The sequence below is a fragment of the Crocodylus porosus genome, unplaced genomic scaffold (assembly GCF_001723895.1).
Source record: "Crocodylus porosus isolate Cpor-Errol unplaced genomic scaffold, CroPor_comp1, whole genome shotgun sequence".
NCBI lineage: Eukaryota > Metazoa > Chordata > Crocodylia > Crocodylidae > Crocodylus > Crocodylus porosus.
Window position 1 is genome coordinate 50,692,899 of NW_017728948.1, and position 17,108 is coordinate 50,710,006.

Sequence of the window (17,108 nt, forward strand, 5' to 3'; positions counted from 1 at the left end):
ATTTTCTGATCCACACAGCATAACAACTACAGTATGCAGATGATCAGCTTTGTTGATCTTAGCACTTTTAGGTTCTCTATAAAAATCTAATAAAGAAAAGTTGCTATTATTTATTATCACTGTATCTTAGCAGCAAGTATGGCTCTTCATTTTATAATAAATGTAAGCTTTTTTCAGCCTTTCCTGTTAAATTCTACAGTGAAGTGGCAAGACAAACACAAAACATAAAAATACTGAAGAGTAAATATCACATACCCTCAGCATACTTATAAAACCATTTTTTCACAGCTTTGAAAACATAATACAAGTACATACTTTATTTATTAGCCTGTGTATTCCTAGAAACAAAAGCATTTTTTTAGAAAGCTTACATTTTAAAAACTTATTTTTTTGAGCCAGAAACATATCAGCTTTCCAATTTTTTTTATAGTTTATAGTTTAAATGTAGAATCTGAAATTCTCATGTGGCCTTTTGCTATTATTTTAATATAAAAGAACAAAAACAATTGTTCTGAAGGATTTCTTTATATTTTAAGAATTTGGTTTGTAAAAACTATGTTACCAGCAAGAACTTTTGTTTCAGAAACATACTTGTGTATAAATTTATCATGACAACTTATACACCCTTTTAAATACAGACCTTCTAAGCATTTGTAGAGTTGTTTTTTTTTGTTGTTTATGTATTCCTGATATTTGTCAAACGTAAAAACGGATCAAAGAAGTGGATGAAACTGCCTTCTCAAAATGATGTGCAGAATTGACTTGTTAGTATTCTGTGTTTGAAATAAGTTGTGTGTCGGCTGTTTCTTACTTTCAGCACTGTAAATAAGTAATTAGGTTTTGGCCTGTTTGTATCTTTGCTTTCTTACCCCAGGAGTGTTGATAATAAAAACAATTACTAAACATAATCTGGAGTTCTTTGCTTGTATTCTGCCAGTTTAAGTAAAGCTGAAGTATCATTAATAATTTCACTCTTTATGGCCCTTCCTTATTTAAGCGAGTCTCAAAAGCTTACACAATCACAAGTCATGTACAGGGCCATAAGCATGAATAGCTTGCCCTATCTAGATTCAATGGAAGATGACTGTGGACTTAGTAGATTTTGAACTTCATTTTTAATTTTTTTTAAATTGTCAGAGTTTAACAGAGTCTGACTCAACCTAAGTATGTTCTAAATCTATTCCCAGACTAACAACGTCACATTAAACCCTTAGGAAAACATTAGAAGGGCTCTGAGTTTAATCAAGATTTTTAAATTAATAAGCCACTCATAATTTATCTATACGAAGCAGCAACTGTTTATTGCTTTGCTATTTACAAGTGTAAAACTTATGTTACAAGATACTGCTGTATTTATCCTTCCCATGGCAGCAGTTTAGCTATTACCTTGTAATAAGATATTGTGGAGGCAAGAATTCTTATTCTGAACAAAAGCAAGTGTATGGAGATTGGCAAAAATATCTGACAAAGTTCAACAAAACAGAACGTGCCTCTTAACCATTTCATAAATGCTACAATAGTGTCATAAGTCTACATAGCTTTCAGCATTTTCTGTAAGGCAACTGTGGATATGCTTTTGGTCTAACGGTTACTAGATTTTTCTATTTCCATCAAGTCTGAGGGCTCTTCTGGTCTTGTATCTCATTGCCAGTTCAACTCAGTCCTTTAACAGCATGATTACTCTTTCATTTTGCAGAGTTCATCTCTAATCCTTTTTCAGTTTCTTATGGAATCAGTGTCTTGCTTCTGATCATCAGAATCATCATTTCAGCTGTAAAACAACCTTCAAAAAGCAAGTGAACGAAGAAATAAGACCACAATTAGTAAGAGAGAGACTCAAAATGCCTAGGCAATACACTACACAGTCTTCATGATTATACTAGATGGCACCTGTGCCTGCATGCATCTTCATTTAAGAGATATAAGGGAGCATGCCATTCCTTCTTTACCTCCTTCCCCAGCCCGTACAAGTACGTATCCTGACCCACAACATTCTCTTATTGACCAGTAGGCTTGGACAACTAAATGAACGTTGTTAAAAGACTGATTTTATATTACAGAGTGACAGACCAGGATCAGAAAAATAGGCTGGTGGACCACAGGGTTGATGCATATACACATGCCTATTAATGCGGCGCAATAAGCTCCGGAGCTTATTGCTGCCAGGCATGTTTCTGTATGTGTGCCCGGGATCGCAGCATCTGAAGCCAGGTCAGAGCAGCCCTGACTGACAGAGGGCCCCGGGGTCAGCGTGCCAGCCCTGAACTACTTCCTCTGGCTCCATGTGCTGCAGAGGGACTGGCTGGAGCATGAGGGTGTTTCAGTGTGGGGCTAGCTGGCAGGCAACCCCTGCACTGAAGCACCCTCATGCCCCAGCCCTCCCAAGCAGCATCTACATATATGTACGGCTGCAGTGTAAATTAATTTACTCCAGCCTAATAGCTGTGCATGGGTAGACACAAGATGTTTACTGGGCAGCTAATTAGTCAGCTACACAGTAAATGCCTTGTATAGACACGCCTGGTGTGTCTTACACAACAGCACCTACAACACCATTCCCAGACCAAGTCCCTCCACTCTGGTGCTATGAACAAGAATGAAAGATGGCACTTATCCCCCATCTTTTTGTGGAGCCTTCATAAAGAACCTTTAGGCTACCAAAGCCTGGGCTGAAGTTTTACAGGGGTAGTCTAAAATTTGAGGAAATGCTTTTTGCTTGGTTTGGGTGAGAATTCAATATATGCACCCTGCTCAAAAAGTGGCTCCTATAACTTAGCTTTAAAAGCAGGTGGAGAAAGTCCAAAGAGGTGCTGCTTCCACCTGTCAAGGAGCTACACCCAGTGGGAGCTGTTGCTATAGTTCAGGGGTGAGCAAACTGCAGCCCATGGGCCAGATGGGGCCTGCCAGGCCATTCTATCTGGCCCACGGGCCATCTAAATATTCATTTTCTTAATTTTTTATCTGCCCTGGCTGCCTGTCATGGGTCCTTGATGGCTTGCCAAAACTCAGTAAGCAGCCCTCTGCCCAAAATAATTGCCTGCCCCTGCTATAGTTGGACCAGATGGCTACCCCAAAAACAAAAAGATACATATTGGTTAAGGCACTTGGCCCTAGCTCAATGAGCAGTAGTTAACCAGAATGAATTTCCAAAAGGAAGATTTTACTTGATCACTAGGTGAAATGATGATTCTTACAAAACAAAGGCAGAGATAAACTAAGCCAGCTGAAGTTATACATAAGTAGATGTCTATGTACAAATCTGCTTCAAAAAAGTACATTCTAATTCTACAGCAGAAGGCTATTATGCTAGTGGGGTTGTTGGCAAGACATCAAAGAGCATTAATAAAGAGTTGATTTAAAAAGAGAAAGAATGAGACAAAGAGAGAGAAAGTCAGTAATAAACACCTTATTAGCTGCTTCCAGTGCGTTTATTAGATTCTGTAGCTCTTCCTTATTCATTTCTATGGAGACTGGCTTAATTTCACCATTTTCTCTCACATCCAGATCAAGGTTGAGAAGTGGCATTTGCAGCATGGAGATCTTATCACTGGAAAGAGCAAGCTGTACAGGGCAATGAATTAAAATAATTTAAAACTGGGATAATTAAATGTTTTGGGTCTTCCTGTTAAGACATATATGATTTACCTTGGTTAGGAATTATCAGGATAAACAATGAGTAGCAGTTCTCCTCCCCTGTCAATTATAGCCACTCCTAAAATCAACTTCTCTAATGTTTTACATATCTGTTGAATAAGTACTTCTTTGAAGTTTCCAACCAGCTGTATAATACTGTATATTCAAAATACAGCATGTGACAAATACAAGTAAACTTAGTCAACTAGTGAGTATTGGGAGGAGAGGTGATCTTTGCTATCTCTTCACTCCAACATGACTAATTATTTTCAAATGTATTAAACAGTAAAATACTAAAAAATATTACAACCAAGTATAGTACACAATTATTTTATTCCTGGAAACCAAAGGGAATTGAGTGGCTCAGATATTTTGCAGTTTGCCTAATAGGCACCAAATGCATTATGACATTTACTTGTGGGTGTTACCAAAGGATGTAATTTTAAACACTCAGAAAAAAAATAAAAAAACCAGTCTAGAACCTATCTTGATCCTATGCATGACATGGAGAAGGCAACTTGTCTTGTATAACTTGGAGACAGCTGCCATTCCCAAAGTAATATGCAAACTATTTTTTTAATGTATTACATGGATAACTAAATAAGAATACAAGATAAAATCAGCCAAAGGAAGAAAGGGACAGCTGTAATTAGGTCAGATGTTACACCATTTACAATAAAACCTAAAATTAAAAATCTAAATGGTACTAAAGTCCTCCATAACAGGAAGTCCATGAACAGCTGCAGACAAAGATGTTTTTATAGGTCTGATTTATATTCTTGTCAGCAGCAAATTCAGTCAGCAAGACAGATCAATACTTAGCAGCAGCTCATATAAAGCAAAACAAGATACGATGCTACTTGCTCCTCTAAAATTTGGTCCAATCTGAAACATCTGGAGTTCCCAAATACTTTTTCTGAATAAATTACCTAAGGCTCTTTTTAAAGACAGAAAGCTGGTCCCATTATTTAACAGCTTGCAGGGACAAATATAAAGCAGTACTACCCACGTTACTTCCATAACACACTTCTGGTAATTTAAGGCATTTATTCAGAAAAGTCCTTCTGTTGAAGCCATAGATCTTTATTCAATTTTTTGGCAACATTGGTCTCATTATCAAAATAAATCTAAATGCAACTTCTTTCAAAATAGAACTTCAAGGAAAAGATTAATGTATAGTTTTGGGGGATTTCAAATAAAACAGGGAATTCTAATCCTGTATTACCATAATTTTATTTTTCTAAGTAAAGGTTTTCTTCCCCATTAAACAAAAGTAAAAACAATTTCAGTTAGGCCTTCAGCTGTACTGAAAAGTTATTTCACTTAAAGTAAATACAATCAGTGAAGAAATATACACACACAAACACCTGAGAAACAGTGATACTAGAATACAGAAAAGGAAGTGACTTTCTGCAGTTTGCCTTCTTAGTGACTCCACTGTTTGTTATCATGCAGTTGGGTTTCTGGCATCCATAAAAGTCCACCCTTGCTTCATAAGAAGCAACCCTGCCAGAAACCATGCACCTGCAACCTTTTAGGTCCTGATACTTTCCCATGACACAGATTCAATGAACAGCAGACATGAAGACAGTCTTACCTTTAATTGCCAGTCAAAATCCTGTAGCTGTGCAGAAGAAATTGCATTTATTTTTTCTACCAGTGCACGCCCGATTTCTTCCTTTCTGGCTTTCAAGCACTTTATGATTGCTTCTTGATAACTTGAATTCAATTCATTCAACTGCTGACCAGCCTAAAAATGCCAGCAAGAAGATTATTTTAATCATAAAGCAAAAAAACTATGTTTTATAACACAAAATAGCTGTAGTGGGTAAGAAGTCAAAATAATATCCAGGTAGAAGTTATATTTGAAGTTACAGCGCTACCTCTCCCAGTAGGTCACAATGACAACAAACTCAGGAATATATACATTATCTTTTTCCATCAAAAACCTCACTAATGCCAGAGAAATTTAGAAAGGTTCCCACTGTTACTAGCCTAATACTGATTAAGACCAAATACCAAGCACTTGAATTAAAGCACGTTTCCCTTTCCTTCAATTATTTTCCTCCATGTATTCTTCCAAACATGACTCCATTTCCTTGTTTGAGTAGTAGTATCTTAGTTGTTTATTAAACACAATGTAATTTGTATATAAGCACAAATCCTGAAACGGGATGGCAGACAGATATTATTAACCTGTCCACAAGCCTCTCTCAAAGAAAGCTTCTTTTAATATACTTCAAAGCAGTTCTAAACTAAAGATTTGGCTTCCTGGACCACGACCCGCACTTCAGAGCAGAGGGCGTCCTGGGGCCTGATGGTCTCCATCTCTCCCCCAAAGGTAAGAGTTTGTTTTCTTACACGCTAGTTAACCTCCTCCGGCAGGCTTTAAACTAAGTTCATCAGGGGATGGGGATCCACAGGAGCAAGAGATAACTCAACCAGGTGTACAACCTGCCCAGGTAAGAGCTCAGGTATAAACCAAGGGACCAGTTGTCTCTAAGGAACTGGGGGTGCCCAGGGCTCTCTCGGGGGGATTAAGGTATCTCTTCACTAATGCAAGAAGCATGGGGAACAAGCAGGAGGAGCTTGCTCTCCTGCTTGCAAGTAGTAAAATTGACCTGGTTGGCCTAGTGGAGACATGGTGAGATGAAACTTTTGACTGGGCAGTAGACACAGAGTTGTTTAGATGAGATAGGAAGGGGAAAAAAAGGTGGGGAGGGGGTAGCACTCTATGTTAGGGAACAGTATACCAGTTCCACCTTCCAAATGTGACCAGAGGAAGGCTTAACTGAGACCCTGTGGGTCAAACTTCAAGGAGGGCGGGGGGAGAGGGATCTGGTGGTAGGGGTTTACTACAGGCCACCACATCAGGAGGAAGAGCTGGATCTGGAATTCTCCAGGCAGCTGGGGGAGGCCATGCATGCAAAGGATGTTGTGGTCATGGGTGATATGAACTACCCTGACATCAACTGAGAGGAGCAGTCAGCCAGGTCTAGCCACTCACAAAGGTTCCTGACATGCGTACAGGACCTACACCTTGTGCAGGAGATACTCATCCCCACTAGGGAAAACGTCATACTGGATCTGGTGTTAGCCTCTGGAGACAACCTGGTGGGGGAGGTGCTAGTACAAGGGAGGCTAGGGGACAGTGATCATGAAATGATCCAGTTTGCTATTCAGAGAAAAGTGGGGAGGGTAAGTAGCACAGCGCAAATGCTTGACTTTAGGAAAGCCAACTCTGATGTGCTCAGGGCAGTAGTCAGGGAGGCACTCGGAGCTCAGGGAGTAGCTGGTATGGGGGTCCAGGAAAGGTGGTTCTTCCTCAAGGAGACTATCCTTGGAGCGCAGCAGGATGTAATTCCTCTGTGCAGGAAGGCGGGAAAAGGGTCCAAGAAACCTTCATGGCTGAGCGTGGATATCCAGGCTGGCCTGAGGGCAAAGAAAAAAGCATACTGGAGGTGGAAGCAGTGGACAGGGACAAAGGAGGAGTACACCTCCCTGACCCAATCTTGTAGGGATTTGGTGAGGAAGGCTAAAGCAGCACTGGAGCTTAGATTAGCTTCTGGGACTAAGGATAACAAAAAGTCTTTTTTCAACTATATAGGTAGCAAGAAGAAGTCTCGGGGTAACACTGGACCCCTACGAGGCAGGGCAGGGCAGTTGGTGACGGACGCGCAAGAGAAGGCAGAACTCTTCAACAAGTTCTTTGCCTCCGTGTTCCTGTCTGCTGACAATGGCGTGCTCTCAGGTGATAGCATAGAGAGGCCCAGGAAGGATACGAGTCCCCCAACTGTTAGTTCAGACCTAGTTAAGGATTACCTGGAGGGCTTAGATGTGTCCAAGTCAGCGGGACCAGATGACCTTCATCCGCAGGTGCTGAGGGAACTGGCTGGTGTAACTGCGGAGCCATTGGCACCGCTGTTCGAGGACTCCTGGTGCTCGGGCCAAGTCCCTGAGGACTGAAAAAGGGCCAATGTGGTCCCTATTTTCAAGAAGGGGAGGAAGGAAGAGCCTGGCAACTGCAGGCCAGTCAGCCTCACTTCTATCCTGAGGAAGGTCTTTGAAAAATTTATCAAGAGCCACATTTGTGAGAGCCCTTCAGGGGAAGTGATGTTGAGGGGTAACCAGCATGGGTTTGTGCAAGGCTGATCCTGCCTGACTAACCTGGTCTCTTTCTATGACCAGGTAACAAAGAGCTTAGATGTGAAGGAGGAAGTCAATGTCATCGTCCTGGACTTCCAGAAGGCCTTCGACACAGTGTCCCACCCAATTCTGGTGGGCAAGCTGAGGGAGCGTGGCATTGACGAATGCACAGTCACATGGGTGGCAAACTGGCTCCAGGGGCACACCCAGAGGGTGGTGGTGGATGGGTCGATGTCTACCTGGGAGGGTGTGGGCAGTGGAGTCCCCCAGGGCTTGGTCCTTGGGCTGGTGCTGCTCAACATCTTCATTAGCGACCTGGACGAGGGTGTGGAGAGCACCCTGTTCAAGTTCACTGATGACACCAAGCTGTGGGGTAAAGTGAATACAAGGGCAGGCACGGACCACATCCAGGCAGACCTGGATAGGTTAGAGAAGTGGGCGGATCTGAACAAGATGCGGTTCAATAAGGACAAGTGCAGAGTGCTGCACCTGGGAAGAGGGAACCAGCATTATGGTTATAGGTTAGGGGCTGACCCTCTCAGCAGCACAGATGCAGAGAAGGAACTTGGAGTCAGGATTGACTCCAGGATGAATACGAGTCACCAATGCGACGAAGCAACAGGCAGAGCCAACCGCACCCTGTTGTGCATCAACAGGGGCATCACCAACAGGTCCAGAGAGGTCTTGCTCCCCCTCTATGCGGTGCTGGTCAGGCCGCAGCTGGAGTACTGTGTCCAGTTCTGGGTGCTGCACTTCAAGGATATGGAGAACCTGGAGAGGGTCCAGAGGAGGGCCACTCATATGGTTGAGGGCCTCCGTGGCCAGCCCTATGAGAAGAAGCTGAGGGACCTGAATCTCTTCAGTCTCCACAAGAAGAGACTGGGGGGGTGGGATCTGGTGGCTGCCTACAACCTTATCGGGGCCACCAGCAAGGACTCGGGGAAAGTCTCTTCACCAGGGTCCCCCTTGGAGTCACCAGGAACAATGGCCACAAGCTGAGGGAGGATAGGTTTAGGTTAGATATTAGGAAGAACTACTTCACGGTAAGGGTGGCCAGAGCCTGGAATAGGCTTCCCAGAGAGGTGGTGCTCTCACCTTCCCTGGAAATCTTCAAGAGGAGACTGGATAGGCACGTGGCTGGGGTCTTATGACCCCTGCCACTCCCAGTGCTCCTTCCTGCCCATGGCAGGGGGTCAGACTAGATGATCTGTCTAGTTCCCTTCCAACTCATTGATTCTATGATTCTAAACATGCTTGAGTATACCACAGCAGAACCCAGGCTGGTTGTCTTGGTTTGAAGGGACACATTTTTCTGGTCATGTCTCTAATTGCACAGCTGTCCCCCCATACTCTAGAATTAGCATTCTACTTGTTATCAGCTAGATACGAGATGAAGGAACGAAGACTCCCAACGATATCCATAAGAATAGAGTTCCTTTAAAATCTAGGTATACCATGTGTTTTGCAAGTTGTATAGTTGCAAGTTGTGGCTATTATTATGTTTGCTAAACTTCAGCCAATTCAATAAAAAGGAAAAAGTGAAGTAAAGAAATCTCTTTTGTTAAACTCTTCCCTTTAGGTAACATGAAGACGACAAGAGGATAGCCATGTATCCCCTGCTACAAGTGGGATCCAGGGGGAAGTATATAGCCAGAGAAGTCTTGAGAAAACTATTGAAACCCTAAATGTAAATATACAATTACTAAGATATTAATGAAATTGGTGTACTTTCACTTTTGGAAAGCTAATGAGTGGTGTAGCTTTCAAATAGAGTTAATTTCTTAGAAATAGTTCTACTCTGGATAATAGGAAAACAGGGCTAAAAGGGACCTGTTGAGGTTATCTAGCCTAGCCCCCTGCTCAAGGCAGGATCATCCCTGACTAAACCATCCCAGCTAAGTGTCAGTGCAACCTGCTCTTGAAAGTTTCCACAGATGGAGATTTCACAATTTCCCTGTTCCCTGTTGACCATCAGCAAGTTCTTCCTAATCTCCAATCTAAATTGCCTTTGTTGAAGTTTAAGACTATGACTCCTAGTCCTATCCCCTACTGGCAAAGAAAAGCCCATCTCCACCCTCTATGTAATCATTCTTCAAGTATTTGAAGACTGTTATCAAATCCCTTGCAATCGTCTCTTTGCCAGATTCAATAAACCTAGTTCTTTCAGGCCTTCCTCATAAGTCTTGTTCCCCAGGCTTTTCTTATATTTGTCACTCTGCTGGATTCTAATCTGCCCACATCCTTCTTGAAGTATGGAGTCCAAAACTGGGCATAATACTTCAAGTGAGGCCTCATCAGTGCCAAACAGGGAAGAAGAAACACTTCCCTTTATTTGCAAGTTAATAACCTGTCCCCAGTAAAATCCTGGTATTTTGTTAATAAAAACCGGAATGGGCAGATCCAGGATTTTGGGGGAGGGGAGGGGGAGGGCAGATACTGTGGTGCATCATCATATATAACCCACCACACATTTCTCTCCAGGTAAAATAAACCAGAATCTCTACTGATATGCTAGGGACCTAGGGCTATATTATTCAGGTTAAGATAGAAGTAAAACAAATATAACTTCATTGGAATGTGCACTAATTTGTTATATCACGTACAAAACACAATAAACAAGGTGAAAAAAACAAATCAAAATATGTTGTTTCTTTAATTCTGTTGTTATTGGAATGAAAAAACCTTTCAGATTCATAAAATAAAAAGTAGCTTTCTTGACAGTGCATCCAATACTTCATTGAAAGTTATTTCTATACTTGAGTTGAAAGTCACCTGACTTAGTGTTTTCATACCTGAGTTAACATTTTTACTTTGAGTTAAAAATAGAGGTGCACTGATATATTGGTCGCAAATTGGATCAGCACTAGTAACAGGAAAATTAACATTATTGGCAATCGGCTTTTTTTCGCTGATAACGCCACCAATAAATGCTGTGTGCACGTGCACAGCTGCAACATGCATGTGGCCAGGAATGCAGCCTGGCAGCTTGAAGAGCACTCTCATCCTGGAAAGTTTGTGTGGGGGAGGGAGCGTGGGGGAGAGAAGGGGCATGGGGTGGAGGGGCATATCGAGGCCCCTATGGTGAGGGAGTGGGGCAGGGGCAGGCACTTCCCAGGCAGGGCCTAGGGTCAGGAGAAGGAGGGAGCCACAGGCGCCTCATCCATGGGGTGCAGGGAGTGGGGTGGGGAGGTGAGGCAGCTCCATGCCTCTACGTACTCCCCCAGGAGGCATGTGCCCCCACCCTGCCGATTTGTACATAGGGTGAGGGTGGGCTGCCTGCTCCAGGCTTGGGACCAGGGGCTGGGTCAAGGGCTGCACTTGAGGTGGGCAGTGGCAGCAGTGCTTGGGAGAGGTGGCTACAGGGAATTTTGGGGTGGATATAGCGCCCCCCCAGCACCCCTGATTGGTGCACTCCACTTTCTAAAGCATCTTCAATTCCACACAACATTCTAGTTTCTGAAGGACATTCCTTTTAAGCACATAGCCTTGGAACGGAAACCCCTCCCTCGTGTACTTACCAAAATTTAACGAACATTAAGAACACAGCAGTGCCAGTATTGAGACAGTGGCACTGATTAGCTTCCCTCATTTTCAATGTTTCTAATAGCCAGTTTCGGGTCTGCTATTAGCAGCCTTGAAAATGAAAGGAGCTAGTCAATTTGGAGGCTGCTAACACACACCACTGACAGTGCTATGTATTTAACAAGCCCTGTACCACAGCATTGACAGTACTGTAAACTGGCAGCCACAAAACTGACAAGTTCCTGTGGTTTTTCAAGGCTTCTAAATAGTCAGTTTCAAGGCTGTTATTAAAAGCCTTGAAAATGAGGCAAGAGAGCAACTGCAAGAATAACTAGCTCTTGTCATTTTCAAGGCTTCTAATAGCCCTTTGACAGCTGCTTCCTCTTTTCATTTCTGGTGCAGTTAAACAAAACACAATTAGTCACAAAATACAGTTATAGCTTATATACAGTTAACATGGACAAACGAAGTCACAAAAGCTGAATCAGAGCAATACGAAGGTGAAACTGATCTGTACAAAGAAGTTTTGAAGTCTGCAGCTAAAAAAATACATTTCACAATTAGTCAATTAAGTCAGTAATATAAAGGGCCTGCTTGCATCCATCACCCGTGCCAAACTGCCAAATAGCAGCACCCATAAATAATACCTTCCATCATTTCTAGCTGGTCACTAAACTACATGCTATTCTAGTATGCAGCAAAGGGACCTCAGCTCCGTACTTATAATCACCTCTTCACTACACCAGAGAAACAAATATATGTACACGTGAAGTCCGTGTTTCCTGAGAAACTTCATTCCGTATTGAATACTGAAGAAACACAAGCTCCTGTAAGCACATCAAACTCCTCCCAACTTCCTACACTGGCTTCCTTTACAATTTAAAATCATGTTCAAGGTTTCTGCCCCTAACTTCAAAGCTCTTCATGGACTCAGGAGATTTCAGACAATCTTTTAAGTTCCAGGAGGAAGACCACAGCTGACACATTCAGGCACAATGGATTTCTTGATAATGAGAGATAAAGATTATCTGTGTGTCAGGCAAAAGTTTCCCTGGAGCCCATTCAAGTCTGTGGAACAAATTCCTTCAGGAACCAAGGAACCATTACAAACTCCATCACCTTCCATTCTAAACATAAAGCTTATATGTTTGAACTTCAACACTTTCTCTTTCATATACAAAATAATATGTATATTACACAGAAAAATGCTATTAAAATAAAACACTCCCCTGCACAGGGAATAGAGGGTGAAGCTGAGGGAAAAGACGATACTTAACAGTCACACTGCTTTATTCACTAGTTAAAATTATTCCTGTCTTACAGTGATGGGTATAGTATTGAGAAAAGATAGGACAGGTGAATGAATGATTTACTTCTTTTTTCCACTAATGTAATTGGAGGACGTGTTCAATTCTGTTACGGTGTCTTAAGCAAAATGTCATTTGATACCAGATAAGCACTTATCAAGTTATTTGTGTTATATTAAAGTATTATTTATGCAACTAAAATTTATTGTTATTTAAGGTCTTTTATAAATCCTAAATTCTATTTCTCTATCTTCATACATTTGGAATTTCATACAGCTGAAATTTATACTTCTGGCCAAATGTTGTTTGCCTTACATCACAATGGCAAAGATCTGTTCTATCTTATTACTATATAGATGTTATATTAAAAAAAATGTTAGGGTATACTAAGTTAGAATATCAATTTCACCAAGCTCAGTCACTGAAACTCAAACTTTTTCAATGGCGATAATCTTACCTCTTCTTCTGACAAATTTTTGCCAACTGTAGTCTTGAAATATGTTGCTGTTTCTTCTACAATCTCCATCCATTCTGTCAAATTCCAAACACTGGTATAATCTGGGTATCGAGGATATGCACGGCCACATATACCATCAACTACTTTGTGAAGGAACTGGAAAAAACAAATGAAAACAAAAGTTTAGGCAGTGTTTGCTCCACTATTAAGCCATACAGGAAGCAGGTTCAGGTCCAGGGAAAGAATGGTTATTATTCTTTCTTCAGCAGAGTTCTAAATGAATGGAGCATTCACATGGCAAAAAGGGGCCCTCATACAGTGTAAGGCATTATCATGGAACAGCTGTAAAACAAACAGATCTGTGTGGTCCTTAACATGTCTCCTTCTGTGAGCAATACTGATGTTTAACTCCCATCCCTTAGCCCAGGTCCCCTTGGGTCATTAAAAAATGCCTCTTTCAAGTTTCATTTGGATAGTTCCTTTTTATTTTTCTTCCTGCAGTGTGCAGTGCTGACATGCATCTGAACAGTACCTGCACCTTACCGAAGAGGAACATAGTGATTTCTGTGAAGTACTTGGGAGTCTTCAGAATGAAAGAAATTGTAAACAAGCATAAAACATTTCTCAGTCAGTCTCTTCTGTTACCAGTTCTCCATTCCCTTTAGCTCATTTCTCTGTGCTTAAGACCCCCTGTAGAAGCCACTTTCTTTGAGATAAAGGAATATTTGACCATTACTGCACTCATGGATGGATCCAACTGTCCTTTATAATGAATGGTCTCTATAGTCCACTCTTCAAACTATCTGCTTCTCTACAATTTTGCTGTCTCTTAGCCAGTCCTGGTAATGTCTCTTTCCCATTAATCACCCAGCAGATCGTTTTTACTTCTAGCAAAAGGCCTTAACTCAGGTGTGGCAGCATTAATTCAGATATAGAAATGACTGCCAGTGAGGTACTGGAGGTACCATCAAGATGCACAAGGAGACTAGATTTGGTTTTGCTTGGTCTGACTCACAAAAGGCGACAAATGGATCTGTGTGGTCCTCAACATGTTTTGCAGCTGTTCCATAAAAGCACCTGATGCTGCGTGAGGGCCTCTTTGTGCCATCCCAATGTCCCGTTCGTTTAGAGCTCAACTGACAGATTTTGCTTCATGAGGCAGAGATGTGTGCAACTGTAATACCTAATACCACGCTCTCTTGTGACTATTTTAGCCTGGTTTGCCATATGCATACTTTTTTAAGCTTTCTATAATCTCTAGCAAATGAGTTCACATTCTAATAGTAAAAATCAATCAGGACTCATAGTAGAGATGATCTTTTTTATTAGACCAACACAAGCTTTCAGGCACAAACACCCTTCATCAGGCACGGGAGAAAAGATTGTAAAAAGTTCTCCTGGGTAGAAATGAAAGTGCACGTCATAGGATTTCACAGACAGTCATGCTTGTATTAGCTTTCATCTTTATGTGGATAACAGGGTGCTGGCCCCTTTGCCTATTCCTAAAGCCTCTGGTTTCTCTTTCTCTATGGAATCATAGAGAAGTTGAGCTGGCAGGGACCTTCAGAGGTCACCCAGTCCAAGCCCCTGCCTGAGCCAAGATCATCCCTATCCAAACCCTCATCTAAATTCTACACTAGAGAACCATCAACCCTGATGCAACACAGCTGAGAGGAACAGGGGCAGCCAAATCTCCTGCTTGTGCCCATCAGGAGACGAGTCTCATCACCCCCATTTTACAGATGAGAAAACATAGGCAGTGGGGAGTACAAAAGATCTGCCCGTGACCACTCAGCAGGCGGATGGAGGAACCGAGACTAGAGCCCCAGGCTCCCAGTCCCGGGGCAGGTTTCCCATGGCAAAGCCGAGGAGACCCCGCTCCCTTCACCCCCTTCCCAGCAGCCGGGCCAGGCGGGTGCGCAGGGCCAGAGGTGGAGTGAGGACAGCCCCGCGGGGCCGACAGCCAGGCCCCTGTGCCCGCGCCCCCCCTCACCTTGGCGGCCCGTTCGGCCGGCAGCTTCTCCAGCAGCCGCATGTCCGCGCCACGTGACCCGCCTCCCGGCCACGCCCCTCGCCTTCCCGGCGGCGCGGGGAGGAGACTCGGGAGAGGGTGCAGAGCGCGCAGCGCATGCGCTCTGCTGGGAGCGGGGCCGCGCGCGCGGCCTGAGGGGCGGGATCAGTGACGGACTCGAGTGGTTCCCGCGCGTCGGTCAGGGGCTGCCACCCGGGCTCCGCCCCCTTCCCGGGACTGTGGGTCAGCCCAGTGGCTCGGGGGAGGGTGCCGCACCACGTCTGGAGTAGGCAGGGTGGACGCCTGGCGTGCCCTAGACCGTGATTTCTCAACCACCCGTAGGTCGCAAGAATACATGAAAGGGTTGTAAACAAACCTAAAAGTGGACCCACAGGCTTTAAATTGGATTCTCCGTTAATGAGGAAAAGCATGGGAAACCTGGCTTTTCCCTTGTAGGTTGGCAGAGTTCCAGCCTGTGAGGAGCTGCTGGCACCCCTTCTGCCCCATTGCCCTGCCCCACACACCGAGGCACTGAGTTGGAACTGGCCACTGGTGTTTACAAATGGGTCTTGGTATCAAAAAAAGGTTAAAAACTAGTGTCCTAGACCAGCTGGGGCAGGTACTACATGCTGTGCAGGTCATGGCCCAGCCGGAGTGGACACCATGTATGGTGCATGTCCTGCGCCCCCACACAGAGCTGGCCTGGCCCAGGCCACGTGCAGCATGTGAGCCAACTGTAGAGCAGCGTTTCTCAACCTGCAGGTTTCAGGAATGTGTGAAAGGGCAGCAAACAAACTTTAAAAACTGATTCTCCTTTAAAGAAGAAAAATGTGGGAAATGGCGGCATTTTCCTTGCAGGCTGTCAGAGTTCCAGCCTGCACGGGGCTGCTTGGGGCCCCCCATTCCCCACGCGCTCAGTGTTTGGGGACTGGTCTGCGAGGGGCAGTGGGTCAGGACTGGCCATCAATGTTTACAAGTGGGTCCTGGTACAAAAAAAGGTTGAGAACCACTGGTCTAGAGCAGGGGCAGCACTGGAGGCCGGATGATGGGGCTCCAAGGGTCGTATCTGTGCCAGTCAAAGAAGCACAGAAGACTAAGAGCTGGCATTTCCCCAGGGAGAATGCCTTAACTATAACAAGCAGTGCCTTAAATCTGAAAAGGTTCAGAACCACTATGATAGATACAAAGAATATGAAAATCTGACACAACATTCCCCTAACGTAGAGTGGTACTGAGGCAAGCCCTGTGATGCTGGGTTATGTTAGGAGCAGGAGGGGTGTGAAGTTCCAGACTATGCCTCAGGCACTCATGCTGTGTTAGCAAAAAAGAATATCAGAAATAGCAGCTTAATTTTTTTAAATCTATAATGTATTTTAAATGTAAGTGTAAACAGCTTTTCATGCTATTGGTGGAACAGTAGAGATAAACAGATTCTGTTTTAAAGGCATTTGTAATAATGACCAATGCTTGTTTCCCAGAATTTTCACTTGTAGCTTTGGTTCAAAACTGCATTGTAGATCAGAGATTCACACTTTACTACCCTTAATCTGGCACTGGGTCTTCAGTGGCATTCGACCACAAGGGTCTTGCACAGCAGTCATTTCCCCCTGCCGCCATGGAGAAGAGCAGGCTCTCCCAGTACCACCACAGGGAAGAGTGGTAATGGGGGAAACTTTTCTCCTGCTGCTGCTGCTGGGAAAAGTGGTGGCAGTGCCTGGGTCCTAACATTCACCTGACTGTCTCTGACCCAGGTTGGGTCAATCTGGCTCACAGCCTTAAACAGTTGCCAGCTGTTGTAGATCAGTGGTTTTTAACCTGTGATCCACGGACCCCTGGGGATTCACAGACTATGTCAAAGGGGTCCATGAAAGTTGACTACAATCAATCAAAAGTATGTGAATACCCATACTTGCCATTCAGAGGGGTCGGCAGCTCCATTCAAAATGTCCGAAGGGGTCTGCACCTTCATTTAAAAAAATTTTTAGGGGGTTCGCAAATGAAAAACAGTTGAAAACCTGTTGTAGATTATAGG

The 17,108-nt window shown here is 43.5% G+C and overlaps 1 protein-coding gene across 1 annotated transcript; it reads right to left on the reverse strand.

The window, feature by feature from the left end:
• Positions 1 to 1,096: 1,096 nt before the first annotated feature.
• COMMD8 (COMM domain containing 8) lies at positions 1,097 to 15,165 on the reverse strand. The gene is made up of 5 exons (XM_019553239.1): positions 15,059 to 15,165; positions 13,066 to 13,221; positions 5,231 to 5,383; positions 3,406 to 3,561; positions 1,097 to 1,771 (listed from the first exon to the last, which is right to left on the reverse strand). Exons 1-5 carry the CDS (start codon positions 15,098 to 15,100, stop codon positions 1,763 to 1,765), a joined length of 516 nt encoding a protein of 171 aa, XP_019408784.1. The 5' UTR covers positions 15,101 to 15,165; the 3' UTR covers positions 1,097 to 1,762.
• Between the last annotated feature and the right edge of the window lie 1,943 nt (positions 15,166 to 17,108).

Bases quoted from the DNA above. Each gene is read 5' to 3' on its own strand.
- COMMD8 (XM_019553239.1), bottom strand. From the start codon at position 15,100: ATGCGGCTGCTGGAGAAGCTGCCGGCCGAACGGGCCGCCAAG. The intron at 13,222-15,058 runs GTGAGGGGGGGC...TGTTTTTTCCAG, and splicing joins CGGCCGAACGGGCCGCCAAG to TTCCTTCACAAAGTAGTTGA. The intron at 5,384-13,065 runs GTAAGATTATCG...TGGCATTTTTAG, and splicing joins AAAATTTGTCAGAAGAAGAG to GCTGGTCAGCAGTTGAATGA.